This window comes from Trichosurus vulpecula, chromosome 7 (assembly GCF_011100635.1).
Source record: "Trichosurus vulpecula isolate mTriVul1 chromosome 7, mTriVul1.pri, whole genome shotgun sequence".
NCBI lineage: Eukaryota > Metazoa > Chordata > Mammalia > Diprotodontia > Phalangeridae > Trichosurus > Trichosurus vulpecula.
Window position 1 is genome coordinate 241,446,970 of NC_050579.1, and position 22,621 is coordinate 241,469,590.

The following is a 22,621-nucleotide window of genomic DNA, read 5'->3' on the forward strand; positions in this document are numbered from 1 at the left end:
CCCTGATTCCCAGCCCAGTGCCCTATCCCCTGTTGTTGCGGTTGTGTTTGTCCTTTTTTGAAGAGGACCATGACATCAGGGAGATGATGACATGACTTGCAGTTGACTTGGTTTGAATGAGGGAGGGCTGTGCAAGGTCACCGGCCTCACTTTCTCCTCCACAGCCATCTGGGTCTAGCGACCTGATATTCATCAGGATGACTGGAGATGGCCCAGGATACAGTGGGAGACCCTGACCTTTTTAGGCTAAGGCCTTTTCATGTACTCACTTAGAGTGAGATAACCCATTCAAAGAATAAGCGAGTCAAGGGATGGCTCCCTTAATTAGAAAAATAGAAAAAAAAATCAAGCTGGGAGGGGAAGACCCTCAGGGCTGCTGTTCCAAAGAGAAACAGTTACCTTTGTCATCCACTCTAAGCCAGAAGGACCCAAAATACAGCCATTAAGTGGAGCTTGGGCAGGGACCTATTGTGGTCCAATCTCTGAGCTTCAGAGTAAACTGGGCTGGAGAAAGAAAGAAAGAAAGATAGAAAGGAAGGAAGGAAGAAAGAAAGAAAGAAAGAAAGAAAGAAAGAAAGAAAGAAAGAAAGAAAGAAAGAAAGAAAGAAACAAGAAGAAGAAAGAATCTAACCAGTAAACCCTGTACCATCCAGCTGCCCCTATAACAATAATTGCTAATCAAAGCTGCCAAAAATGTAGCAATAATAATATTGGATAAATAGATAAATCCCATTAAGGTTTACAAAGAGATTTCTGTACATTATCACATTTTCCCACACACACATTGCTAGTAAGTATCAGTAGAGGGATTAATAAAGAAATTAGGATCACAGATTTGGAGCTGGAAAGGACCTTCAAGGTCTTCTAGTCTGACTCTCTCCTTGTAGACAAGAAAACAGCCCAAGAAAGACAAAATGACTTGCTTGAGGTCTCCCAGGCAGTAAGCAGCAGAGTCAGGATTTGAACCATCACTTGGGTCCAAATTGTGTGTTCTTTCCACTGTCCCATGCTGTCTCTTACTAACAAGGACCTCTGACTCTGAAAGACCATTGGTTCAGTGGGAGTTACACAGTAATTAGTACTTCTCTAATTCTATTCAGTCCCACAAACAGTTACTGAACATTCAAGGTCTTCTTTGAGGGGCTAGGGACACAAAGGCGGATCCCCCAATTAATATGCATTTATTAAGCACCTGCTATGTACCACACGAGAAAACAACACAGGCTTAGTTGGGGGCCAAGTTGTGTATTTACTTATCTGTGTACATATTGTTTCCTCCAGTGATTAGATAAATGGATAAAACATTTATTCAGTGCTTACTTTGTTCGAGGAGCTGTGCAGATTGTAAGCTCCTTAAGGGCAGGAACTGTCTCACTTTTGGGACCTTAAAATGTACTAGTAGTATGAAGCATACCCATAAATAACTATGTGAATTAAATGCATAAGAGAGGTCACAGAGGCTTGAGAGATTACCGGAGGGAAGGATGATCTGATGAAATCTTAGGAGAGAGTGGAGAGGAAGACAGGGAGAAATGGAGCTGGGCAGATATTTCTGCCATCTGCCTCTGTCCCTCTTATACTGGCAGGAAACCCACAGAGGATGCAGGCAGAATAATATGTGCATGTAAATCATCCTAAATGAGAAACCCAAAGCACAAGGAATGGGAAGGAGATGATTCCAAATTCAAAAAAGAAAACACATTTTTAGTCATCATCTTGATATCTAATTTGTAGAGTTCACTGAATGATTAGCACCCTGGTAGGATAAGACTAGGTGGTGTAATGGGTAGAGTGTTGGGCCTAGAGTCAGAAAGACTCATCTTCGTGAGTTCAAATCTTACTTGCACTTAATAGCCGTGTGACCCTAGGCGAGTCACCAAACCCTCTTTGCCTTGGTTTCCTTATCCGTAAAATGAGCTGGAGAAGGAAATGGCAAACCACTCCAGTATATTTACCAAGATAACCCCAAACTGGGTCATGAAGAGTTAGATGCAACTGAACAAGGGTAAGGCAAAAAGTGTGTTGGGGTCAGGCTGGTGTGAAGATAGGATCTGCAAAATTACATTTCAGAGGCCAGAAGTGTTTAGAGATTGTAGGGGATGACAGTAGGGAGATGGGCTTGGAAGTGTGGAAGGACTGAGGAATGACAAAAGGAGACTGGGGTGAGGTGAGGGGCATCACCTGAGAGGAGAGGGAAGGTTTGCAAGAGGAAGGGATGGAAATTAAGGAGTGGACATAGGGTTATACTGGAGGGATAAAAGAGGGCTGGGAGGCTAAATGGGGCTAGGAGGAGAAAGAAGATAAAGAGGAAGAGTCAGGGAGAGAGAAGAAAGGGTAGGGACTGCAAAGATTGGAAAGTACACCTGAGAGACCACGAAGGTGAAGGAATGAGGTCAGAGAAGGACAAGTGATGAAGAAAAGGCAGAGGAGAAAAAAGGAGAGAAACCTAGAGATTCAAGTGATACCTCCTACAGGCCTTTCCCGATCTCCCCGCCCCCTTCCCCACGCTGCTCTTGCGCCCCCCCAATCATCTTGTATATGCTTTATATATCTTGCACCTACTAATCTCGACTCTCTTTTCTCCTAAAACGTAAGCTCCTTGAGGATAGGAACTGTCTCCCTTGTTTCTGTATCTCCAGAGCCTAGCACTGTTTGACACATTGTGCTTAAATAAATGCTCGTCGAATAAATGGAGTTGGAGACGGAGAAAAGGGGGAGAACAGAGTAATGGATGGCTGTGGGTAAAGGGATGGTGTGAGCTTTGTGAATGAGGTGTGGGGATATAAAGGATGAGGTGAGCGATGGCTGGGAGATGTGGGCGTGAGGCGTGTGTGTGAGTGTGTGTGTGTGTGAGTGTGAGTGTGTGTGTATGTGTGTGTGTGTGCGCGTGTGTGTGTGTGTGTGTGTGTTTATGTGCGCGTGTGCGCGCTGATGTGTTGCCTGGATTGGGGGCGCGGTGCCTGAGGCTGTGAGCGCAACGGGGAGTGGGGCGGGCCGGCAGGCTGGCAGGCGGGCGGCGGCCCCGGGGGAGGGCGGGTTCTGCCGGCACACGCCGCCCCTGGCAAGCGGCCTGAGAGCACCGAGCCGCCGCCGCCGCCGCCGCTCCCCGGTCTGGCCCGGATCCGGAGATTCCCGGAGCGCTCAGCATGGATGCCGCTTTCCTGGCCGGCCCCTCGGCCCTATAGGGGGCCGCCCTGCGCAGCCCCCGGCTCTGGCCTGGATCCTGTTGGATCCCCCGGCCCCGCTCTCCGCACTCCGCTTCCCTGGCTGGGCTCCTGGGCGCACGGCGCCGTCACCCCCCGAGGTGAGGGAGGACCCTGGAGAGAGAGCTCGCGGGAGGTGGGGGGCTGGGAGACCAGGTGGGAAGCGATTGGAGGCAAGGGGCTTAGAGACATCAGACTCCTTCCCGAGCCGGCGAAGGGATCGAAATGTTGCGTCTTGGGGGAGGGTTGTAGAATGGGGGTGTCTTGGCCCTGTGCGGTTGCCAAGCCCGAGCGAGTGGTGCGGGCAGCTCTGAGAAGCTGGGGTAGAAGTGGACCCACGCCTTGGCGGGGGGATACGGGGGGGGCTCGATCATAGCTGGGGGGGGGGGCAAAGACTGCTCTGCTTTCGGGGATTGCTCCGTTTCCGACCTTACCGTCCCCACCTCTCTGCCCCCTTTCCCCAGCCCCCTCCTCTTCAGTCTGCTGCCAGAAACCGTCCCTTACAGCCTGGGTACATGCTCCTGACCCCTACACTGCCATTCCCCCTTATGCCACCCCCTTATTTTCACCCCTTACCCCCTGTCGTCCAGGTTCTGATCTCGTCACCTTGACTCTCCCCCACCCCCGCCATCCCCGCCTTTTCTCCTTATCCCTACGTCCCTGCCACCCCCATTCTATTCTAGCACTATCCCCGACGTCTCCATGTCCCTTCTAGCCCAGTCTTATCCTGTCCTACAGGTGTCCGTCTTTCGTCCGTCCCTCCTGGGGCCGGCGCTGACCATGCCCAGCGGTTGCCGCTGCCTTCAGCTCGTGTCCCTGCTCTGGATCCTGGGGGCATCAGGACAGCCCACCCATGGTGAGTGTCCCCAGCTCCCGGACCCCACGAGGAGGGAAGAAAACTGAAGCTGCAGACGCACCTCCCCTCCCCCTTGCTCTGACCAGGAGTAGCCTCAGCCTCAGTCCCCTGTTCCCACACTGACCTCTGCCGGTAGAAGCAAGGACTACATCCATACTGACCAGTGTCCCTGGAGGGGGGGGGGGACCCCAATGGATCTGACCCTTCCCAAACTAGATTGTGTGGAAATGGACGCAGCTTTTTTTTTTTTTTTGAGGAAAATTCCATTTTCCGACCTAAGAAAACCAAGATCCTCCTCGCCCAAAATACAAATTTTCTACTTGGGAGATACTTTGATTTGTGCCACCTCAAAACATCAATCTTATCTTCTTACCTCCAGTAGCTGATGACTGTAGTTCCCACTGTGATCTGGCCCACGGCTGCTGTGAGCCTGACGGCACGTGCAGGTAGGTGCTTTGCCTCTCCCGATCCTTAGTCTGTATTCAAAACCCCTCCTTGCGCCCCATTCTCCCTACTCTACCCACGTCTCCCTTGACGTCTCCCCCCACCTACAAGAGGCCAGAGAGAGGGTCCAGAGGCTCAAGCTACTACTGCTTCTTTCCTCTACCCCAGGAAAGGACATACGAACCAGTTACCCCACAGTCCTCCTTGCCTTCTGTGGGCTGGAGAGCACTCTGCTTAGTCCCATGTTCATCTCCTATCCCCGCAGTTTCACTAGCACTCCCCTTCCCTCTGAAGTTTTTGCCCCCGGGGTCAGAAGGGTGGAGTGAAGAGATGGAGAAAATAACCAGGGGTAAGGAGCAAAGGAACAAGAGCCTTAAAGATAGGAAAAGGAGTGGGGATGGTTTAGCCAGGATTACAGAAGACTGGAAGAATCCTAATGGTACACTTGTGCAGATTCCCAATGCCAGCGGGGGCCTGTTCACAAGAAGGGTGGGTGGTAAATGACAATGGATGAGATTGGAGGTAGGAACAAAGAAGAGCCCTTTTGGCTAGGTTTTGTGCTGGTTGTGCTGGGATTTAAGAACAGGAAAAGTGCTTGCCTCTCAGGACATGAAATGCCAATGGATCAACTTAATAAACTTTCCAAGGCATTACTAACCTTGTGTCCATCTGGCATGGGCTCATTGCAATGTGGGGATTGGGTACTAGATCCCAGTTTCCCCACTCCATTTGATGTGGGCTTTTATTTTCATTTCCTGAAATCTCCCAGAAGACTAACTAGTGCCTCCATCCTCCTCCCCAGGTGTGACCCTGGCTGGGAGGGACTACACTGTGAGCAGTGCGTCAGGATGCCCGGCTGCCAGCATGGCACCTGTCACCAACCCTGGCAGTGTATCTGCCGTAGTGGCTGGGCAGGCAAATTCTGTGACAAAGGTGAGAATAGGTGTGGGAACACCTGCTGAGCCCTTCAGGTAAAGTGGAAGGGAACCCATGGACCCAGAGGGGAAATGAAAGACCTAGTAATATGAATCCTTTAGGTTTTAATACCCTTTTGCATTTTAAAAAAAGACTTTCATATTCATTTAGTCAGTAAGTCAACAGGTATTTATTAAGCATGTGCTTAACACACTAAGCTTGTGTTCAGTATGCTGGTACAAAGTATAGGCATGATATAGGCATTGTGTAAAAAAATGAACAGTGATACAATGAAAGGCACAAAAATAAAAATTCAATCTTTTATTTTTTCTTTACTGTAATAATTCTGTGAGGTAGGTGGGACAGGTGCTGTCCTAATTTAATTTTAATGATAAGGAACTGGGAGAGAGGGATTGTGAGGGATGGGGGGGAGACAGAGCCCTGAAATGAGTTACTCTCTCAACAGCTGGTCACTGGCTAGAGCCCAGGTCTCAACACCTGCCTCCCAGAATGATACACTTTTCATTATACACCAATGATCTTGAGATAGGAAATGTGGCTAAGAAGCATACCAACAGAAACTAGGTCCCAAAGGTGGAAGCGAGGCACTGGTTGTGGGGGAAGCTTCAGAAGTCCTTAGCCTGCACTGGGTGAAGGGTGGGGGAAGAGAGGCAGTATCCCAGAGGTATCCCTATCTCCCCTCCAGATGAGCACATCTGCACCAAGCAGCCACCCTGCCAGAATGGAGGGAAGTGTGTATATGAGGGGGATGGGGAGTACCACTGCGTGTGCCCACCAGGTTTTCACGGGCATAACTGTGAGCGCAAGACTGGGCCCTGTGAGCGTGCTGGGTGAGTTGAAACTGGAACAGGCAAAGAAGGGGCTTAGGCATGGGTTAGACTTTAAGGTATTAGAAGGATGGGCTAGGGTGGGGTGAGGGCCATGGGGCCAAAGATAAGGGTGTTGGAGCCTGGGTGGGGAGGTAATATGGAGTATGTATTGAGGGTGAGGGGGGATGGATTTGGGGATGCAGTCATGGAAGCTTAGAGGGGGAAGAGAGACCTCAGAGAAGATCTAGTCCAACATCTCTGTATGCAGAGGGGACACCTGGCCCAGAGTGGGGATGTGATTTGGCCCAAGTCACACAACATTGTCACTATTAACTCTCTCCTTTCCATCTCACCCTTCTCAGGTCTCCTTGCCGGAATGGTGGGCAGTGCCAAGATGATCAAGGCTTTGCAGAGAATTTCACATGCCGCTGCTTGGCAGGCTTTGTGGGTCCACGCTGTGAGGTCAATGTGGATGACTGCCTAATGAGACCCTGTGCCAATGGCGCCACCTGTCATGATGGCATCAACCGCTTCTCCTGCCACTGCCCCGAAGGCTTTGCTGGCCGCTTCTGCACTGTCAACCTGGATGACTGTGCCAGCCGACCATGCCAGCACGGTGCCCGCTGCCGGGACCGTGTCCATGACTTCGATTGCCTCTGCCCTGATGGCTACGGGGGCAAGACATGTGAGATTGTCCTCCCAGCCCCGGACCTCCCTACGGAGCCAGACAAAGCCCCCGGACCCAGCCCTGCAGCTGTGGTTCCTTTCACGGTACCAGCCCCCTTCAGCGTGGGTGCAGGGCTACTTCGAATCTCAGTGAAGGAAGTAGTGCGACAACAAGAGGCAGGGATAGGGGAGTCAAGCCTGCTTGTTTTGGTGGTATTCGGGGTCCTCACTGCCACTGCAGTCCTCACCACAGGGCTGTTGATCTTTTGGGCATGGCGCCATGGCCACTGCCCCACCGGGCCCTGCTGCTACCCTTTTCACCAATATGCCGCACCCCCTGAGCAACATGACCGGGAGTGCCAAGTCAGCATGCTCCCTGCTGGAATCTCCCCTCCAGCCGGCTCCCCACCTGAGCCTGGCAAGACCACAGCACTGTGATGGGGGCTGGAGGGGGGGCAGAGTGGGGGCCCCCTCTCCATCTCCTTCCTCCTCACATCTCCTACCCTCCAGAGACCGTTGTGGGTTCCCTCCCCACTGAGGTGTCTCAGCCTCACATCAGAAATGCTATTTTTTTAAATACACAGATTGTCCAAGAGAGGTTTTATCAAATAAAATTACAAAAAATGACAGTGAGTAATAGCTCATGCTCCCAGGGCTCCTGGCCCCTTGTCCAAGGTCCTAGTTCTGGTCCAGTCAGAGCTCTCTTCCAATACCATCAGCTCATTGAGGAGGACTGGTATCAAAGAGAGCGTCTTGAGTTACTTAGCCAGGGATGCTTGGGGAAGGTGAGGAGGGCCTGGTGCCTCCCAGGGCCAGGTGGCCCTACGGATGAGTAAACAGCTGTTCATCACCTGAGATTAAAAGCCCCAAACCCTCCCACACAAAGAGGGAGATGAAGACCATCGGTTCAGAGGAGGCAGGGTCACTGCTGACTGTTTTGCAGCAGCTGCTGGAACAATGAGTAGGGCCGACTTCGAAGGGCAGCCGGAGTGTCCAGCTCAGCCACCCTTCCCGCCTGTAACACCAGCACCCGGTCTGAATTCAGGATCGTGTTAAGCCTATAAGGCAGGTGAGGGTGGGCACAGGGTGAATATGGGATGGGTGACCCTTTCTCCATCTCTCACTCCTTGCTACTCCCCTACTCTCAGACATCAGATTTCTACCCACCCACTCTAATTGGGTGGTCAGGTTTCCATCGTTGGGGAGGTTACTTAGTGACTCAGTTTCCCTCAAAGTGAGACAGATCCCACCCTTCGTGTCTCACCAGTGTTTGGCAGGAGAGTAATATGGATCTGAGAGGAGATAAAGATATTTCCTCACTAACTTCTGGGTAGTCCCCCAAAAGAAAGCAGGAATAAAAGGTCTGAAGTTGGCCTGTTGGTTTAGTTTTCCCTCCCCTTCCCACCATCACCCTTAGAGTCCTCCTGGGCATCTCCACTACACATACATACCTATGTGCAATGGTCAGAACAGTCTTGTTAGCAAAATGGTTACAGATTGTCTGTTGAAGCAGCTGGTCTGTCTTCTGGTCCACACTGGCTGTGGCCTCATCAATGCACAGGATCTGGGGGAGGGGGAGAAGGGCTTATGTTTGCCCTGGATCCTAACCCGGCACCCATCCCTTTAGCCCTCTTGTCCCAGCTCTGCACTGGAGGGCTGAGCCCTAGTGAAGCAAACTTCTTTTTAATGTTTCCTGATAATCCAGGAGGGCTTCTCCATCACCCTTTCAAAGGCCACCCTCCTACCTCTCTACCAAACCCACCCATTGGGTCCCTAGTCCCATTCCTTACCTTGGCATCTGTAAGGAGAGCTCTGGCCAAACATAGTAGCTGCCTCTGCCCTAGTGACAAGCATCGTCCCCCCTCACCCAGCTCACTGTCCAGACCACCTGTTGGGCCCAGACTTTGTCATCCAAAGAGGCCTGCCCCTCTTCTTCAAGCCTCTTCCCCCTCCTTCCCTCCCTCCCTTGTGACTTCACAAGGCCTCTCTTACCTCCAGGAAGGGGCCTCTTCTTGGCCAGTTTCTCCCACTACCTGTTCCCAGAACTCACCCAGTGGAGTGATCACCTCACTCAAGTGGCACTCCTTCAAGGCCTGCCACAGTGCCTCATCCTCATAGCGACCCAGAGGGTCCAGGTTTTCTCGAACTGTGCCGCTGAACAAAAAGGGCTCTTGAGGGATGATGGCCAGCTGGGACCTGAGAGGCAGGAAAACGAGAAAATGACATGATCTGGTCTTGAGGACCACAGGCACATTCTGCTTGGCCTGAAGGTCCATTCCTGGCATATGAACCTCTTTAATTCCTATCTATGAATCAGTCAATCGATGGAAAACAACATAGTGTAGTGAAAGAGTCCAGGGAGTGCTCACTGTCTTGGGAAGAGGGGTGAGAAGTGGGGAGGGGGAGTGGGAAGAGAGGGAGGGAGAAAAATTTGGAATTCAAGATCTTATAAAAATGAATGTTGAAAACTACATATATATAATTGGAAAAAATAACATAATATTAAGTGGAAAAAAAAAGAAAGAGCCCCAGGACAGCTAGGTGGTGAAATGGGTAAGGATCTACCATGGAGTGGGAGGAGGGGGAGGGGGGATCTGAGTTCAAATCTGGCCTCAGGCACTTACTAGTAGTATGACACTGGGCAAGTCATTCAGCCCCATTATACCCCCCTGCCCCCCCCCCCCAAAAAAAAGGAAAGAAAGAAAAAGAAAGAGCCCTGAAGTGTGAGTTGCAGATTTGGCTTTGAATCCTTGTTCTGCTACTCACTGCCTACATGACTTCAGGCAGTCAATTCCCTTTTCTGAGCCTGTGTCCTCACTGGTAAAAGGTGGAGGTGGGACTAAATGATCTCTAAGGATACTTCCAGCTCTAAATCTTAGAGCTAAATCTGTGTATTTAACAGTTTACTAGGTACTTTGGGGGACAGCAGAGAGAAATAAAATATGGTCTCAGGAGCTCCAATCTCATCAGGCGACAGAACTGACACTCATGAAACAGGTCTAGGAACAAGCCCTATGGTGTTCAGAGTGGGAAGATATCAGGGTTTCCTGGAGTAGTCAAGGCAAAGATTTAGATTAGATCAGAAAGATTTGGAAGAGGATGCACTGGCTAGAAGGGAGAAAGGAAAGCATTCTGAGGTAGGGGGACCAGCATGAACCAAGGGAGAGTCTGTTGTGAGCATGGAAGGGTTCTCAGGGTGCCGAGACTGGCCTGAGTCAAGGGGAGGGAAGAAATGGATAATGAGGTTGGCTAACGGGTTGGGGAAGGCCTTGAAACCAAGCTTAGGAGGTTTGATTTGATAAAAATAGCTATCTCTAGCACCCAGGCTAGTGCATGGCACATAAAAGGTACTTAATAAATGCCTGTTGATTGGCTAACTATTCTATCTCTTTGCCCAGATGCTTTTCCATCTCTCTTAGTTTGCACCCACAGCACCAATCAGCCTTTCCCTATTCCCCAGCTTCACCAAACTGCCCCACTCCCATTCTTCTCTCTTTAGGTCCTGTCCCAAGTCCTCTAAGTTGATGCAGGAGTCCCTGGGGCCAAAGCACTCTCACGCCTTATGTGGCAACCCCACCCCCAACTCCACCTGAGATCTGACAAGCCCAGCAAGCTGGTGTCCACACCATCCAGAAGTATATGCCCAGCGCTGGGCTCCACCAGCCGGAACAATACCAACAACAGAGAGGACTTTCCGGAACCCGTCCGGCCCACAATGCCTATCTTCTCCCCAGGTAGCACGTTGAAGGTGACTCCATCCAAGGCATTGGGCAGCCCAGGCCGGTAAGCCAATACCACATCCTGGAACTCCACGTGTCCCTGTGACAGCCAGCCTACTCCTACCTGTGGTCACCAAAGAGAAGGAAGAGATGGGAGAGAGAGTGAAGAGATGTGGGCAACACAAGAGGGGCGGGGAGCTGAAACAGTGAGACAAAAATGGAGAGAGATGAGGAAGAGATAATGAGAAGAGAGGAATTACGGTGGGGAGAAAGGGAAGACTAATGGGGGACAGATAATGAGGATAGGAGACATGGTAGGGAGGAAGGAAGGAGAACTGTGGGAGAGATGGTAAGGTAGAAGAGCATGGATGGAGAATGAGGAGGTGTGAAAACATGATGTAGAGGCGGAATGGAAATGAAGACAGATGGAAAAGATGTTAATAAGGGAGTTCGAAGAAATAGAGAAGGAGAGTCAGAAGAGATGATGGGGGGAGAAGGAGAGAGAGAGGGAGAGCAATGGTGAAGAGCATAGAAGATGGTGAGAGAGTGGAGAGGATGGGCAGGATGGGCAGGAGATAAGGAGAAGTGGGGGAAAGAGAGAAATGAGTGAAGATGGGTGAATGGAGAGAGACATGGTCATGGGAAGAAGAGGAGGAAAGCTATAAGGGAGTGAATGGTGGGGAATTAAGATGTGGTAAGAAACAGTAGCTTAGCCACTGCCCCAACATAACACCCTCCTCTCCACCCTGTACCACCCAGCAGGGTTAAGCCGATCCCTCGGTTCTCCTTATTTTGTCCTGGGCCCTATGTCCTGCTCCTCAAAGAGGGGGCTGTCTAGGACTGAAACTAGACCATACCATGGGGGTGGGTGGGAAGGCTGTGGCTTTTGGCTCCAAGGTGGGGAGAACGAAAGGGGCATCCAATCACCCATACCTGTATCTGCTGGCCCTCGGGCTCACTGGGCAGGTCACAAGAATACTCCTCCAGTCGCTCCACGCTCACCATCATGGCTTCCGTTTGCGTGAAGCTGGTCACCAGACCTGAGAGAAGGCCCGTCAGGGATAGGGCATAGGACAGCGACAGGCCCACCAATCCTAAGGAGAAAAAGGATGTGGCGAGACTGCTGAGGCTGCTGACCGTCCTGGGCTCGGGGCTACCGTGGCTGCTGCTGCCACCTCCAGGCTCTCTCTGTCACTGAAGGAGCCTGTGGCAGGGGCGGCATGTCTGTATGGACTAGACTTTAAGTTTCTTAAGGGGTGAGAAGATGGCTTATTTCATTTTAATATTTTCAACCCCTAGCACAAAAAGTTGTTCAGAACAGGTACTTAAATATTTCTTGAATAGGCTTGTATGTGAAAGACTGTGTATATGTATACATATATGTTCAGGCATATATTTATACGTGGCAGAATAAAAGGAAGCAGGTTGAGAAAAAGGAAAGGACCCAGGTAGGGACCACAAGAGGCTCGTTCCTATAACAGGTGAGGTGTATAAATGGGACTAAGGATGAAGGGGCTGGAAGCAGGGGCTGGGGGAGGAGGTGCGGGTAATGGAGATAGATATGGAAGAGCAGGAATTAGGGCAGAAAGTTCAATGATATGGAACAGAAGCACAGGACAAAGTTAGGAGGAGGTAGGAGTTTTCAGCTGGGACTGGGACAAGGCCAACAGTGACAAAGGTGGCACCTGGGTTAGCAAGGTGTTGGTGATGCTGGATGAGGGCGATCACAGCAATGGCGCTGACCACAGCGGCACCCATGAGCTGCAGCCGTATGTCCAGCCACTGCATACACGCAGTGGCAGCAAACTGGCAGCGTTGGTTAAGCTCCAGTAGCTTCTCATTCTCCTCTTCAAACCTAAGGATCAAGAGCTGAGCTTTCTCTCCTACCCAGCCTCAGGGGATGGCTCTCCTCCCTCCTGTCCTCATGTCTAAGATTAGAATCCTCTTACTCATAGGGTTTGGCACAGGAGAGGTGATAATTGGCTTATACACAGAAGTCTCCCTAAACTTCCCTGGGCCCCTTTCCTCCCAGGGTCCCTTCCATAGCTTCCCTTCCAGGCTTATTATTTCCCCAGCCTCTCCCTTCTCTCTTTAGGATCCCCCAGCCCTTTCCCACTGTGTCTCCTTGGCACCATTTCTTTTCCCTCTAAAGGCATCATCCCCCTGAGTCTCTGCTCTGTCTGTCTCACCCTAGTAAAATTCCTGGATGGACTCTCTTTAGATGTGACCAGTACTGAGACGAGGAGTCTTGCCTGGCATGATCCCTCACCTGCAGGTGGCACAAGAGGCCCTGATGATACTGAGCCCAGAGAGGCTCTCAGAGAGGTGAGTATAGAGGGGAGAAAGTGTGAGGCTGCTCAGGCGACGCAGCTCCCTCGAGGAAGCCCGGTAGTGGCGCTGTACAGAGTAGTAGAGGGAGCCAAGGGGTGGCAGCAGCAGCAGCAGCCAGGGCAGCCCCAAGCTGAGGATGGCCAGCAGCCCCAGCAGTCCCACAGCATGGGCCAATAGGATGTTGAGAATGAAGGGCAGGCTGTCATCCGTGCAGGCCACATCAGAGGAGAAGCGGTTCAGGATCCGGCCGGTTGGTGTGGAGTCAAAGAATGTCACAGGAGCCTACAAAGGGAGGCCGTGGTTGGGGCAATGGAGCCGGGTGATGTAGGTGAGCCTAAGGCAGGAAACTCAGATCTTGGATGGGAAGGAATTAGTTATGAGCCCTGATATGGGAGAGAGAACTGGAAGAGAAAGGCATCTCATAAGAGCTTTGAGTAGGGATGTAGGGATGGTGGGGGTCCCTGGAAGAAGAGAGGAGCAAAGTAAGGAGGACAAAGTCCATAGATTTGGGGGCAGCTACAGTGGGGTGGGAGAAAAAAGCTCTATCTGCTAGGGAGAGAAGGATGGTGAATCTCCTCTAGCTGGTAGGGCCTCTGGGAAGTCAGCCTGTCCATCTTCTTGCCTCTATTGAGACACTTGAGCTGTTCTTAAATCTCCCCAGGGAGAAAGGAGGTGTGATTAAAAGCCAGACAGATTTCCAAATTCCCACTAACTATAATGGCCAATCTGGGCCCTGGAGGGCAAATGATGAAATGTGCTCAATTCCTCTGGAGGAGGAGTATATGGGAACATGACTGTGATGTGAAAACAAAAGGCATTAATGCAACTTAAAAAAAAAAAACGGTAACCCTCTGTCACTGTGCTTCCCACCCCTTCACTCTGAAGAGGTCCTTCCTGAGAGCTGACTTCTCTCTTAGAGGATGGAGACTTTCAACTGCAGTGAGGTGAGTGGGAGGTATCAAGATCTTCTGACCAGCGGGTTGTGGGAGAAGCAATAGATTCAGAGAAGGGCAGGGAGGCTGTGATGCCTCCTTCTCTGGACAGGAATTTATTAAAAGCAGGAAAAGCTCCCAATCCCTGTAGGGAATCATTCTGTCAGGAGACAGGGGACTGGACTAGTTGACCTCCTGAGGTTCCTTTCAAGACCTGGATTCTAACTAATTCCCGACTATAGCTTCAGTTGGTCACTCTTGGTCCTTCTCCAAAAAAAGCAATAATTCACAGGTCTATAGCACTGCTTCACTGAAGTGTCTTCTTCACAACCACCCTGTGAAGTTGGTCTTGCGAGTATGAAGATTCTCATTTTATAGACAAGAGAACTGGGGATCAGAAAGCCTCACTGAGAGGCCACATTGGCTAGGAGAGAGAGCCCTGGACTTGGAAGTCGGGAAGGCCACCCTTTCTAGCTGTGTGACCCTTCAGCAGGTCAGGCCATCTCTCTGAGATTCAGTTTCTCTATGTGCCAAATGAGGGGGATAATAGCACCTGTGTCATAGGGTTATGAGGAATGCCTAGGACAGGGCCGCCTACAAGCATAGAAATTTACACAGATACTCGAGTAAACAAAGCCGAGAGCTCTCACTAAAATGGTAACTCAAAATATAGTCTATTGTTTCAATAAAAAACGAAGGTTGGACAGCCCGGCCATAGGATATTAAGCATTTTGCAAACTATCAAATGAGTTATTATTATTATTATTATAGAAATAGAGTGATACAGTCATAAAGACCTTGGTTCAAATCCTGCATCTGCAACCCCAGGCAAGTCACAACTTCTCAGGGCCCCTAGGCCCCTCTCTAACGGTAAGACTCACTGAGAAATTAAGGGTGTGCATCAGGAAAGGAAATCCCCACACGAGGAGTACCGTGCCCAGGTGAAAGAACCAGTGTGGTTTCCCTACCCTCCAAAGAACAAGGCCTCACAACTAGGCAAGTGTCCAAGCTGGGTCACTTGACTCCAGATCTAATGTCCATTCTACTACAATACGATGCCTCTAGGAGACGGAGAAGAGTAATCCCCTTACTCCAAAGGACAGCCCTCTCCAAGCTGCCCAGGGAGAGGAGGAACTTTGGCATGGGAGCGATGTCAGGCAGACAAAGCAGTGAAGAGCCAGAACAACGGCCCCCTTGGGCTGAGGGAAGGCTGCCAAAAGAGTCTCCCCCACCTTACCCCCACTCACTCACCTTGAGGACACGGTGCAACAGGCGCTGATGCAGGGTGGCTGCTGCCTGGAGGATGCCAGCAGCAAAGAGTATCGCCCGCAGGAGGGTGCAGACTGAGTTGGCGCTGGCAATGGCCCCATATACGGTCAGGTAGAACTGCACATCCAGAGAGCTATTTGGGGTGGCTTTGGGCCATGGGGACACGGGGACACTGGACAGAGGGAAGGGAAAGTGGACCCATAACTGTGTCATCCATGGTCCTCAGGTTCCACACCCTAACACCTGAGAAGCCATCAGGATCCACTCTCCAGCTTAGTCCCTGAACCCGGCTGTGACTCTGGTTTTTTTGGGGGCTCCCAGCCCACTCACAAGAGGCCTCCAGGGGAGAAGAGAAGGAGCTGTGGGGAGAGCAGCGAGGGTGCTTGGCTGGTAAGGTGCCACAGCTCTTGGGAGCCATTCTCCACTTTCTTCAGCTGGGAGATCCAGTGAGAAAGCCACCAGTCAGCAGCATTCCGAGTCCCTGGGAACAGAGCACAGGAAAAAAGAGGGCAAAGAAAAACCATCCATCTGTCATTTGCACTTTCCTAGGCCTGCCCAGCTTTCCTCTCATCCATCACCCTCCCCCTTCTCCTCCCTCGGCCTCCTTGACGGCCCTAGTTTCTGCCTCCACAGCTCCCTAGCTCCTTCCCCACCCTATGGGCCTGTCTCCTCAACCCTTCACCTATGTTGTGTCTCCTCTGTGGTCCTACGTGCCACTCTGGGGGAAGTAGGGAGAAGTTCCAAATTTAGGAAATATGAGGAAGACTAAGGAGGGCAAGGGCAGGGACAGCAAGCTGAAGCCTGGGAAGGCTTTCCTCCCTGTCTCCCGGGTCAGCTCTGTGCCGGGGCTCAGGGCCAAAGCTACCACCGCTCTCTTCGAGAGAGTCTAATAAGAGCACCAGTAATAACTGGCTTTCTGACAGTCCTTTTAGTCGTACAAACACTTAGCTCACGGCAGCCCTGCGGCAGTGCACGCATTAGCATCCCTGTTTTCCAGGCAGGGAGGCATTGGAGCTTAATGGAGAGGGCACTCCTGGAGTCAGACTAATGCCCAGCTCTGCCACTGGCTGCTACTATACGGGCTCTGACGGGTCACTTAATTCTCTGGGCCTCAGTCTAAAATGAGGAGACTGGAACAGGTGACCCACTTTGCAAATCCAAGCAGATCTCAGCACCTCTGGCACAGGGGAAGGTGGAAGGAAGGGGACAAACTTTTATTAAGTGCCCACTATGTGCCAGGCACTGTGCTAAGTGCTTCACAACTATTGTCTCATTTGATTCTTACAAGAACCCTGGGAGGTGGGTGTTATTATTGTCTGTAATAATTTATTATTATAAACAATATATATGAATAATATAATGTCTATGGAGTATAGATATATAAAATATATAATTATGGCATGTAATTACAGTAATATATACTATACATAAATAATATAATGGGGAAACTGAGGCAGATAGCAATTAAGTGACTTGTCCAGGGTCATGTAGCCAGGAAGTATCTGAGGCTGGATTTGAACTCAGATCTTCCTAATTCTAAGCCCAACACTCTATCCACTGGGCTACCTAGTTGCCTATGAGGCAGGAAGACCTATCATCAAAGGGGTATCCTTCCCCGCTTCCACCTCTACTCCCAGTCCCAGAATCCTGGTCTATCTGGGATGTGGGAACATCTGTGACCACTGAAAGCACCCTGCTTCCACTTTCCCACCCTGCCAGAAGCCCAGAACCCATCAGGTTCTCCTTCCTGGCTCAGAATAGATAGGAGTCACCAACTCTATTCCTTTTGGCGAGAGGGAGGACCACCAGGCCTTACCAACTACCCTGCTGCTACCTCCTAAAGTCTTCCAGGCTTTCCCATCTGCCTTGCCTCTGAGTCCTGTAGATCCCAGGCATTGGGATCAACTGACCTAATGACATAACTGACCTAGGACCCTGCTATCTGCCCCCTCATCACTGCACCTACAGGACTTCTCGGGAGCTTTCAGCTCAGAGTTTTATGAGCTGTCTCCCCTAATTAATGTTCTATTGGTATCCACATAGTAAATGGGAACAAATGCTTTTCCGTTCATTCACATAGTTAGCGTTTAATAAATCCTTATTTCTTCAGTCCTTTCAGTTCTAAATCCAGTAATCCAGTGGTCAGAGGAAGAAACTCGAGACTAGAGAAATGTGTCACTCATGGTCACTCTCTAGAGCCCCTAGAGAGAGAGAATGCAATAACATATACACAGGCCTCTCATGGAGGGGAGTGAACATCCCAGTAGATGAGGACCCTAGAGCTGAGACCGCCCAGCCCATGTGAAGTGAATGATGGACAAAGGGAGGGGCAAAGGAACAAAGATAGCTGGGGGCTCGTAGATGTGCTCTTACCTTGCATGAGAAGCAAGAAGAAGAGGAAGGCTAGGGAGAGACCCCCACCCACAGCTTTCCAGTAAGCCCGGTACACCTGGAAGGCCACAGCCCCTTCTTTCTTTTCTTCTTCCTGGAAGAGGCGGCTGGGGTTTGAGCCCGCCTCCTTGGGCTCCTCACTCTCTTTCTCTGCCTTCCATGCTTCTGAGGCTGCTGCTACAACGATGTACAAAGAGAAGAAGGGGAGTCACATTTGGAGGACTTACGGTAGGGGGATGACCATGAGGAAGGGAAGGGAAGGGGAGGAATATTTAGGCCAATGTCTAAAAATCTCAGTGGCATTGACCACGGAAGTTAAAGAGAAGGAAGAAGATAAGGGGTGACTATGGAAAGGCACACCTGACTCAGTCTTCTGCACATCCTCGGACTGGGCGTTGGGGGCAGCCTGTACCAGTGGCAGAATCTCAGAGGGTGGTCCTAGAGGATGGAATGGAAGTCAGAAGATACTAGTCCTAGTTACCAATGGGTTACAGTATTTAGTTAAGTGTGTTCTAAACAACAGATGCTCAAAAAATGTTTATGGTGCTTCAACCTTTTGTGCTCTCTAGTGGCCCCTGATCCAGCTGCCATCTTGGTTCTAACCTACATGGTATCCTGGAGTCCTAGGGCTGGGCAGGCCCTTAAGAGTCACCTAGTTCCTCTCACTGCTTCTACAGACCTTGTTGTCATTCAGTTTTTCAGTTGTGTTTGATTCCCATTGCCCTGCCTTGGCCCCCTTGCGAAAAGAAAAGTCTAGTAGATGCCAACCCACTGGGGAACAGCTGGACAAGTTGTGGTACACAAGTGAGGCATTTAGGCAACATAGATAATAGAACATTGGACCTAGAGGCAGTGAGGATCCTGCCTTGAATACTTACTAGCTGTGTGACCCTAGGCAAATCACTCAATCTCTCCCTGCCTCAGTTTCCTAAACTGTAAAATGAGGATGATAACAGCACCTGCCTCTCAGTGTTGTTGTGAGAATCAAATGAGATAATATGCGTAAAGAGTTTTGCTTACCTTAAAGGGATATATAAATACTAGCCACCACTACTGCCACCATCACCACCACCATTATCATCACCATCATTATGATTATTACTGAGCTATAAGAAACAATGACTGTGATGACTACAGAGAAGCATGGGAATTCTTATATAAACTGACCCAAAGTGAAGTAATTAGAAGTAGAAAAACGATATACACAATGACTCCAATGATGTAAGTAAAAGCCCAAACAACAAAACAACAGAAAATCTACAGCCATAAGAGAAAGTGCTCTAAAACACTACTGACTGGAGAAATGCAAATTAAAACAATTCTGACGTAGTTAGTACTTCACACCTATTAGATCAGCTAACAGGACTGAAAAGTAAAATGACAAATGTTGGAAGGGATGTAGGAAAATTGAGACATTAACGCACTTTTGGTGGAATTGCGAACTGGTTTGACCATTCTGTAGAGCAAGTTAGAACTATGCCCAAAGGGCTATAAAACAATGCGTACCTTTTGACCCAGCAATACCACTAGAGATAAAAAACAAAAAGAAAAAAGGACCTATATGTACAAAAATATTTATAGCAGCTCTTTTCTTGCGGCAAGGAATTGGAAATTGAACATTTGCCCAACAATTGAGGGATGGTTGAACCAAATTGTGGTATAGGATTTTTTTTTGGAGGGAGGAAGGCAGGGCAATTGGGGTTAAGTGACTCACGCAAGGTCACACAGCTAGTGTGTCAAGTGTCTGATGTTGGATTTGAACTCAGGTCCTCCTGCTTCCAGGGCTGGGGCTCTACTCACCATGCAACCTACCTGCCCCATGGTGGTATGTAATTGTTACTGAATACTACTGTGCTATAAGAAATGATGGGCAGGAAAGACTGACCGGAGTGGATTCAAAGTGAAACAAGCAGAAGCAGGACACTGTACACAGTAACAGTAATGCTGTACTATGATCAGCTGTGAGTGACTTAGCTAGTCTCAGCAACACAATGATCCAAGACAGCTCTGAAGGACTTGTGATGAAAAATGCCATCCATCCCCAGAGAATATAGATCAAAGCATGCTTTTTTTAAAAAACTTTATTTTTCTTGGGTCTTTTTTTCTTTTGGTCTATGTTTTCTTTTACAACATGACTAATATGAAAATATGTTTTGCATGACTGCACATGTATAACCTATATGAAACTGCTCACCTTCTCAGTGAGGAGGGTGGGAAGGAACGGAGGGAATTTGGAACTCAAAATTTTTAAAACAAATGTTAAAAGTTGTTTTTACATGTAATTGGGGAAAAATAAAACGCTAAATAAAATAATTTAAAATCAAATAGCTAGGGAAAAAAACCAAACACTTCATAATTAAACTGACCATGTTTAGCCCCAGAGAAGAGATATATAGAAGAAGGTATCTTCCTCCCTGCTGTCTTTGTAGAAGAAGGTGGGTGGCTATATGTGCGGAATACCGCATACAACATCACACTTTTTCAATATGTTACATCAAAACTTTTTATTCTTTCTTAGTCTTTATTATAAGGGATGTCTCATGGGGATGGACAAGGAGGGAGAGGAGGAAGGAAAATGAAGTTAGGATAAATGAGGTAACTTCCCCAAATTCAAATAGGGAGGAGAGGCCGGATGTCACTGGGCATAAATGCAGTGGGGAGAAAATTCTGGGGTGAGCAAAGATAGAGAGAGGCAGGAAAGCATGGGTCATGCCCAGGTTCATTCAGCAAGTCTAGTTTGGATAGAATGCAGAATGTAGAATGTGATTGGGGTGAAGGTTCAATGAGGTTGGAACCAGATGATGGAGGGCTCTGTATGCTAGGTTAAAGAGTTTCAATTCAGTTTAACTCAGTAAGCATTTATCAAGCGCCTACTCCATGCAAGGCAATAGAGAGACAAGAAACCTCAAAGGAAATAGCTGCTACCCTCCAGCAATTCAGATTATACTGAGCTGATGAAGACATGCACACAAGAGTTCTGATTTCAGAGGCAGCTAGGTGGTGCAGTGGATAGAACCCCAGGTCTGGAGGCAGGAGGACTTGAGTTCAAATCCAGCTTTGGATAGTTATTTGCTGTGTGACCCTGGGCAATGGCCCTCCCCACCCCCCAAATAAAAGAGTTCTGATTTGAAGAGAGTGGGAAGTCTTCCATAATCTCCGTAAGTAAAAGTGAACTTTTCCTTCTCTGAACTCTGTATCTTAATTATGGTATTTTGTTCCCTGCTTTTGGCCTTTATCACATTCTACTTTCTACTGCTGATGTGTATGTATGTTTTAAACACCTATTAGCTTCCTAAGAGCAGGGATCGTGTCTTACTTATCTCTGTATCCCCTGTACCATGCAAGGTGTCTCAACCACATTAAGTGCTCAATAAAAAAAATAAAAATGATAGCCAACATTTACGGTACACTTTAAGGTTTTCAAAGCATTTTATAAATTTAATAAAAATAGTCTAAGCTATGGTTTTTCCAGTAGTAATTTATGGCTGTGAGAGTTGGACTATGAGAAAAGCTGAGTGCTGTAGAACTGACAGTTTGGAACTGTGCTGGAGAAGACTTGAGACTCCCTCAGGCAGCAAGAAGATCAAATCAGTCAACATGTAAAGAAATTAATTCACATTCTTCATTGGAAGGATAAATACCAAAACTGAAGCTTAAATACTCTGGCCACATGACGAGAAGATTGGGCTCAGTGGAAAAGACTCTGATGTTGGGAAGACTGAAGGCAAAAGTAAAAGAGGACGGCGGAGGGTGAGATGGATAGAGAGTGTCATAGAAACAACGGACATGAGCTTGGACAGACTTCTGGAGACGGTGCAGGATTGAAGGGTCCATGGGTCACAAAGAGACCAGACTCAATAACAAAAACAACACACCTAACATTTATGTAGTGCTTACTATGGGCAGCTAGGCGGCACAGTGGATAGACTACCAGGTTTGGAATTAGGAAGACTCATCTTCCCGAGTTCAAATCTGGCCTCAGATACTTTCTAGCTGTGTGACTCTGGGCAAGTCACCTAACCCTGTTTGCCTCAATTTCCTCATCTGTAAAATGAGCTGGAAAAGGAAATGGCAAACCACTCCAGTGTCTTTTTTGCCAAGAAAACCCCAAAATGGGGTCACAAAGAGCAACACTGTGTGCCAGGCACTGTGCTGAGCGATTTACAATTATCGCCTCATTTGGCCCTGGTGGGAGGTGCTATTATTACCTCCATTTTATGGACCAGAAAACTGAAGCAAACAAAGGTGAGGTGACCCTCCCAGGCGTCTGAGGCCAGATTTGGACTCAAGTCTTCCTGACTCCAAGCCCAGCACACTGTCCACTGAGCCACCTCAGTTTCAATAAACATTTGTTCCATTAAATATCCCTTCAGAGACAGGATGACTATTATATAAAGTACACCCCGATCACACATTCTTCTTCCAGATAGATTATAAACTCCCTAAAGGCAGAGACTGCTTCATTTTTGTCTTTGTGTTTCCCAGCATTTAACAAATGCTTGCTGACTGATAGAAGAGGATGATGATAAAATAATAATGTAGTCATCAAAACAATAATCCCAATAGCTGATATTTATATAGGGCTTTAAGGCTGGGGAAGTGCTTGGGTCGGTCTCATTTGGACCTCACGACCAAGCTGAGAGATCACAGGACATGAGAGCGGGAATCCAGTCTAAGCCACACACTGAAGGAATCCCCAATATAACCTACCCAACAAGAGGTCACCCGCTGCCTCCTCAGGCAGGCCATGCCACTTTTTTTTTTTTTTTTAGGAAGTGTTTCCTGATGTGAGGCCTAGATTTGCCTCTTAGCATCTTCCTCCCATTCCTCCTGGTTCTCTCCTTTGGGACCAAACAGAGAAGATCTAACCCTAACTCCGAGTAACAGCCCTTCAAAGACTTGAACAAAACTGTCTTATCCCTGCGCCCCACCTCAAGGCTAAACACACCCAGCTCCTTCAGCCAATATTTATATGATACGGATGCAAGGACCTTCACCAACCATGCTGCCCTCCTCTGGACACTCTCCAGTTTATCAACATCCTCCTTAAATGCAGGTACCCAGA

General features: G+C 49.0%; 2 protein-coding genes across 3 annotated transcripts in view; one reads left to right on the forward strand and one right to left on the reverse strand.

Moving 5' to 3' along the window:
* The first annotated feature begins 3,150 nt into the window (after positions 1–3,150).
* Positions 3,151–7,352, forward strand: DLK2 (delta like non-canonical Notch ligand 2). Its single transcript, XM_036768906.1, is given in 7 exon segments — positions 3,151–3,262; positions 3,265–3,315; positions 3,952–4,059; positions 4,442–4,505; positions 5,306–5,436; positions 6,125–6,269; positions 6,611–7,352. Coding segments are annotated over 7 exon segments (1,353 nt in total).
* Positions 7,353–7,499: 147 nt separating this feature from the next.
* ABCC10 (ATP binding cassette subfamily C member 10) overlaps positions 7,500–22,621 on the reverse strand; it is a 37,949-nt gene continuing 22,827 nt past the window's right edge. Inside the window, exons 11-22 of one of the 2 annotated variants that reach the window (XM_036768904.1) lie at positions 17,917–17,994; positions 17,539–17,733; positions 15,496–15,646; positions 15,148–15,337; positions 12,903–13,246; positions 12,319–12,488; positions 11,567–11,727; positions 10,504–10,757; positions 8,965–9,110; positions 8,705–8,802; positions 8,366–8,478; positions 7,500–7,972 (exon numbers count right to left, since the gene is read on the reverse strand). In XM_036768904.1, coding sequence (XP_036624799.1) covers positions 7,837–7,972; positions 8,366–8,478; positions 8,705–8,802; positions 8,965–9,110; positions 10,504–10,757; positions 11,567–11,727; positions 12,319–12,488; positions 12,903–13,246; positions 15,148–15,337; positions 15,496–15,646; positions 17,539–17,733; positions 17,917–17,994 — 2,036 coding nt within the window. In that variant the 3' untranslated portion in view covers positions 7,500–7,836. The remainder of the gene's footprint in view (positions 7,973–8,365; positions 8,479–8,704; positions 8,803–8,964; positions 9,111–10,503; positions 10,758–11,566; positions 11,728–12,318; positions 12,489–12,902; positions 13,247–15,147; positions 15,338–15,495; positions 15,647–17,538; positions 17,734–17,916; positions 17,995–22,621) is intronic. The other variant, XM_036768905.1, reaches the window with a different exon arrangement.